The sequence below is a fragment of the Myotis davidii genome, unplaced genomic scaffold (assembly GCF_000327345.1).
Source record: "Myotis davidii unplaced genomic scaffold, ASM32734v1 scaffold59, whole genome shotgun sequence".
Lineage (NCBI taxonomy): Eukaryota > Metazoa > Chordata > Mammalia > Chiroptera > Vespertilionidae > Myotis > Myotis davidii.
Genome location: NW_006293001.1, coordinates 7,728,823 through 7,734,822, shown reverse-complemented (window position 1 = coordinate 7,734,822; position 6,000 = coordinate 7,728,823). Strand labels below are relative to the sequence as shown.

General features: G+C 43.1%; 1 protein-coding gene across 1 annotated transcript in view; it reads left to right on the top strand.

Moving 5' to 3' along the window:
* STK39 (serine/threonine kinase 39) overlaps positions 1-6,000 on the top strand; it is a 207,842-nt gene that overhangs the window by 101,914 nt on the left and 99,928 nt on the right. Inside the window, exons 12-13 of the mRNA XM_006766522.2 lie at positions 2,694-2,756; positions 4,508-4,575. Of these exons, the coding sequence (XP_006766585.1) occupies positions 2,694-2,756; positions 4,508-4,575 (131 nt within the window). The remainder of the gene's footprint in view (positions 1-2,693; positions 2,757-4,507; positions 4,576-6,000) is intronic.

Here is a 6,000-nt window from a genome sequence, read left to right as displayed (position 1 = left end):
GCGGTTCTCAACTTGTCGGTCGTGAACCCTTCGGCGGTCAAATGACCCTTTCACAGGGGTCGCCTAAGACCATCCTGCATATCAGATATTTACATTAGGATTCATAACAGTAGCAACATCACAGTAATGAAGTAGCAACGAAAATAATTTTATGGTTGGGTCACAACATGAGAAACTGTATTTAAAGGGCCAGAAGGTTGAGAACCACTGAGGTAGATGCTTTTATAATACCACTTTTTTTTTAAGGCCTTCTTATTTCAGGTAACTGGCTTCCAGCTAGTTGTGAGAAAACTTAGATTTGTGACCAAAAAACGTCTGTATTTCTGAAAATCATTTTCTTTTGGAACAATTCTATTATATCCACTGAGCCAAACTGGCTAGGGCTAGAATAATTTTAGATTTGTGGGAAATTCGCAAAGGTCTATGTAGTCCAGAGTTTCCATACACTCCTCACCCAGGTTCCTCCCCTGCATTAATTTCTCACGTGGCCCTGGTATGCTTGTCACAACTGAGAAGCCAGCAGTGTTGCGTAACCATCAACTACCCGCAGACCACTCATAGTTCACTCATTGCCCACTACGTCCTTGTCCTTTCTCTGCTCCAGGATCCACTCCAGATACACAGATTGCATTCGGCCACGGTCATTTTAAAATAGAAACCAAAAACAGTAGGCAGAGCTCTCTTGTCACTTTCTTCTCTCCATTCCAGGACCTTTTCCTCTTTCAGCCAGTCCGGAGGCCTGTTTCCAGGGCGGTGTCCAATATTAACCTGTTATTCTCCCTCCGCCCTATCAAAACACCATTCTCTCAAATGTGCTTCTTATAAGCAAATTGTTTAACAGCAAAAGAATTCCAATAGACAGATTCATTTTATATTGTTGATGAATGGCAGCTGCTTAGTGTGTTAGCTTTTCTGTAAGAACGTGTGCCCAGAAGGCATGCCCCAAACAGACAGAATGGGGTTTATAACGGTGAAGTTTGGGGGCCTGTAGGTGGTTGCCAAGGAGGACGTTTGTATGGGGAACCCCCGTCTCCACCACTCCTGGGCAGCTCTGCACATGTTCAGAGGGTCAGAGCGGTCACCAGCATTGCTCGTGAACCAGGGAGAGCCTCAGGCCGGCCCCTGCGGTTACATGTGCGGTTACATCTGCACAGGGAGTGAGGCTACAGAGTGCATGTGGCTCCAGCCTCCAGGAATAAGAGGGCTCCTCAGGGGAAAGAGAAGTTGTCACCTCTAGTAAATGCCACGAAGGTTTTCAGATTCCAGTGGTTCTCTAACTAAAGGCAGGGGATTCTGGAAGCACTGATGAGCCTTTTGGTTGTACCCCAAACCTTAATTAAGACTATGGGCTCGGCCTGAAAGATTCTTTTTTTAAAATATATATATATATTTCACTGATTTTTTTAGAGAGACGAAGGAAGAGGGATAGAGAGTTAGAAACATCGATCAGCTGCCTCCTGCACACCCCCTACTGGGGATGTGCCTGCAACCAAGGTACATGCCCTTGACCGGAATCGAACCTGGGACCCTTGAGTCCTCAGCCGACGCTCTATCCACTGAGCCAAACCGGCTACGGCCTGAAAGGTTCTTTACAAGAAATCATTTGGTGCAGGTGCAATCCCTCTGGCTGGTTAAGGGACACAGGTAATTTGTTCTAATGTAGTCATCCCCCGCCCCCAACAATTTAGTATGAATTTAGTGTCAAAAATATAGGAACATGGGAAGTGTGTTACAGTGAACATGCACATACCTATCACCCTGGATCTGACCACGACTATATTTGCTTAATCACATGCACATGTATCTATTCACCCATCAGTCTATCTTCATTTAGCCATGCATTTCAAAGCAAATTGCAGGCATCCACCCCCTGGCCCTGTTACTTTATTACTCACATACTTATTTTTGAGAAAGCATAGAGAGCAGAGCAAGAATTTTATGCCCTTAACCTTTAGAAAACTCTTGGTACAAAGAATTTCTGCTGACTTCTGATTATTTTAGAATTGATAGTAAGTTTAGAAATGGAAACTCCCTTTTCGTTCTTTTTCATTGCTGTTCCTCTTGGAGTTTATTTTGGTCTTTCAATTTTTGTTCAGGGCAGAGTTCACAAAAGTAGGGCTTGATGCTAAAATATTTTGGGTATCACAATAGGGCCGGGTTTCCAACTTTGGCATTCCTGTTTCCTAACATGTTTTAAAAACCTAGCTATCCCTTTATGTTTTTGAAACCCAGTGAATAAATTGTTCAAAGTAATCATGAAAGGGGTAGGTTTTACTAGTCTTAACATCCTTTCATTAGGAGGCCCTTAACTTTAAATGAAATTATAGGGTAAGAAAAAATGGTCCTGAGCATTTTTCTGTTACTGAGTTTAAAATAGTCCATGCCTTTCACTTCAGCACTGTGGTTCTTTAAAAAAGCATTTGGGTGAGTCGGGGCACTTCTTAAAGATACAGTTCTTTCCTGTCCCCATGAAATTCTGAATTAGTCTGGGTGCAGTGCAGAAATCTTTGATATGTGTCCCAGGTAATTCCAATGCAGAGAGCAAAAGGACCTCACATTGGGAAATACTGCTTTAAAATTACCTAGGTTATTTAAAAGGTTTGTCTCTGATAATTGGGGCTTCGTGCAACCACACTGGCCCTAATGTCTCATTTTGGTTTCCTTACTTGCTGTAACGGTGGCTCTCTTAACAGATTGCGGTGAACGCCAGCGGCATACCCGAACAGATACAGTCCCTTTCTGTGCAGGACTCCCAGGTATGTTTCTCCACCAGTCATTTATGTCTAAGATGCTCTGTGAATAGATTTTTAAGAAAAACTAGCACTTGAGAAAGATGGATAATTTCAGGGTAGCGCTTCCAAATCAGGGGCCTGTAAACTCTTTTTGTTTAATAGGCATGGAGAAAAGAATACTGTCACTATTGACCATGACTTTCAGGGCCTCCAACCTTTAAATGATGGGTTCAAGAGCAAGAATTGAATGCTAGACTGCCTCTGAAATTGCTGGTACTGTGTGAAATAAGAAAAGGAAAGAAAATGACTCACCATTCTGTTAGATTCCAGCCATAAAACACTGTAGTTAATTGATACTTTTCTTCTTTGTTCCTGGTTGGATTTCTGTAACCTCTTTTCCTAATTCTTTTATCATTGAATTTTATGGGCCAATTTATCTCTACAACTTGCCTTATAAAAAAATAATAGTTCAGGGCCTATGAGATGCATTTGTGTTAAATGTTACATGACACAAGATGTGTGCCAAGAGCTGGGTTGGGTGCTAGTAAAGGGTGATGACCTGTCAGTGGACAGCGAGCCAGAGTGCAGGTACCTATCTGGTTTTGCTGAATAATTAATGGGCAAGCCCTCTGCGCTCAAACTGGTTATACTATCAAGCCTCAATAACTTTAGCAGTCACAAGTTTCCCCCCCCCAAGTCTGCATATTCCATTGGAATTCGTTTCTAGCCTACCTGATCTGTGTTTTATGAATTGGTTGCATACTGAGGAGACAGTGAGATTTCATGGTTGCAGGAAGCAACCATTGCATATCTGAGGTGAGATATCTAGTCCTTGCCCTTATTTTATAGCCAAGGAAGCAAAGATCTGCAGTAGTTAAGTGGCTCATGAAGGTTGCACTACTGGTTAGCGCAGAGGCAGGCAGGGTTCAGTGTAGGTCTTCACACTATCAGGCCACTCAGTAAAACACCTGGAGATACACTGGAGGGATTGGTTGAACGATGAAAGGCAAGCCAGGCATAATAATAATTCAGAAGGCAAAGAGAGCAAACAGGAAAAGGCATTAGGATAACTAGAGATGTGTAACGTGCTGCAGGTTATGCCTTGTTTTCATATCCCCTCCTTTGTTCTCCCAGAAACCTTTTGAGGCAAGTGTCTATCCCCATTTTGTAAATGGGAAAATAGGTTCAGAGAATGACTTGCCCACAGTTACATAGCTGGTCAGTGACAGAGCCAAGGCTTGACTTGCAGTCCCTTATTTTTCTACTCTAACAGGAAGGTCTACTCACGTGCAGGGATTGACAGGAGGAGGGGTAGGCTGTGTAGTGGAGGCGTCATGACTGGTGATCTGTATTCAAGGAAGTAGGCTCGAGGTGAGAAAGGCATAAAAGTTAAACAGCGGCCTCGTCTACTGGTTCCACCTTCCTCTGCATCCTGAAGTTTCAGATGCCCAAACAAACCTCCGTGCACCCCCATGGCCCAGTGGGGAGCAGCCCATGGCTCTGGTTGCCAGGTGCCCCATTAGATGGCTGAACCACCTTCTTTGGACTTACTGTAATTTATACCAACTGTTTATAGGGCTCATGCTACGATGAAATACCAGTGGTCACAATTCGACCTCCGCACAGAGGTGATAGGTGGCTAAATAAGACCAACATGTGTAAAGAGGTAATTTTGAAATTTCCAGAAAGAAAGGGATGTATGAATCAAGGAATGTCATGATTTCATTTGTTTGTTTCCTGAGCTGATGACCCTGTGTGCGGTTGTGTTTTTAAAGGGCCTGCCCAACGCTAATGAGGACTTCAGAGAAGGTTCTTGCGCCGTGAACCTGGTTTTAAGATTAAGGTAAGTAATATTGTTGTTCACTTTGCAGTGCTTTTCCTGTAGTACAATATTCCGGTCTCCTTCATTAACTTTTCATAGCGTTAGCATAAAGTAAGACTGCTAACTTCCTGGATTTCCCGGAGCAGCCAGTGTATGCTGTGTTCCCAGGACTAATTGCTCTCTTCTGGTTGCTTACTAAGAAACAGCAAGAAAGCAAAGCACCATCTAAGTGTGTCTGCAGGCGCAATGCACCCTTCATTAAGTTTTCTTTCCCTTGCCTTTTCATTCTCGGGTTTTTCTTTTTCTTTTTTACAATGCGAGATCACAGTAAGGGACTTTTAATGAGTTTCTTTCACACTTCAGCAGCCGGTCTCTGTCAGAAATAAACCATGCTTGTACTACACGTGGCCTGTTCAGAACATTCTTCAGCGGCGGGTTTGATCAGCCACTGTGGAGAAATGACAGATCTATTTTGAAATGGATACAAATATGGTGCCCGGCAATAGAGTCCTTGTATCTAGTGTGAATGACAGCTCCTTCTATGTCAAGGATTTTTAAATTTTAAGGTCCATGTTCTTTGTTAAGAATTTGGTGTCTTGGGACAAAAGAAATGTGCTTAAACTTAATTGTAAAGAGCTGAATTTACCAGCTCAATCAGAATACGGGCACATTTTATAAGGTGTCTTAACATAAGTTGTACGCATTCTCCTTTGACAATCAAACACATAAAGCACATGGCTAATGGGCCATTTTCAGAGCTGTGGCTGTAAAACGCAGGTTCATTTTCAAGGTTTGTTTCCAGCCCTCTGCGTTATCGTGGTTTGTCAGGGCAGATTATCGTTGCCATAATCATCCCTTCCTTCTGATGCCGTTCACAACCTGCAGCGCATTTCCTCATCCTTACCAGGGGACTCTCACAACAACCCTTGGTGTAATTTAACTCAGAGTTGATTTCCCAAGAAATCAAGAAGTGAAATTACCACCAAGACCGTTTTCCTTATATTTGAAAGTAGCCTTGCTTAGGAGTTACAATTAGTGTATTTTGCGAGCCCTGAATAATGAAATAGCTCATTCCCTTCGTATTTGACTTTGGAGCCAGGTACTCTTGTCATTTATTTTTCACTTGTTCATGTATTCATTCAGTCCACCTGTATTCATGAGAAACCTATGCCGAGCTGGGCTCAGTGTTTGTCATTGAGATGCAGGGGTGAGGAGACTGTGAAGGTCACGGTCTAGTCCACTGAGTGTGTGGTGTTGGAAGTGACCTTTAGAATCCAGTCATCCAGTCTCCTGCTTGGTTCATGCAGGAATCGTTTCTTTAGTGTCCCTGCTGGGTATTTAGCCAGCCTCTGCACATCCTTCTGCTCACTGTTTTCCCAGGATCACCCCCATGATCATGAAAAGCCTTCATTGTGATAGTTCATCTTCCTCCTGAAGATTCAGCTG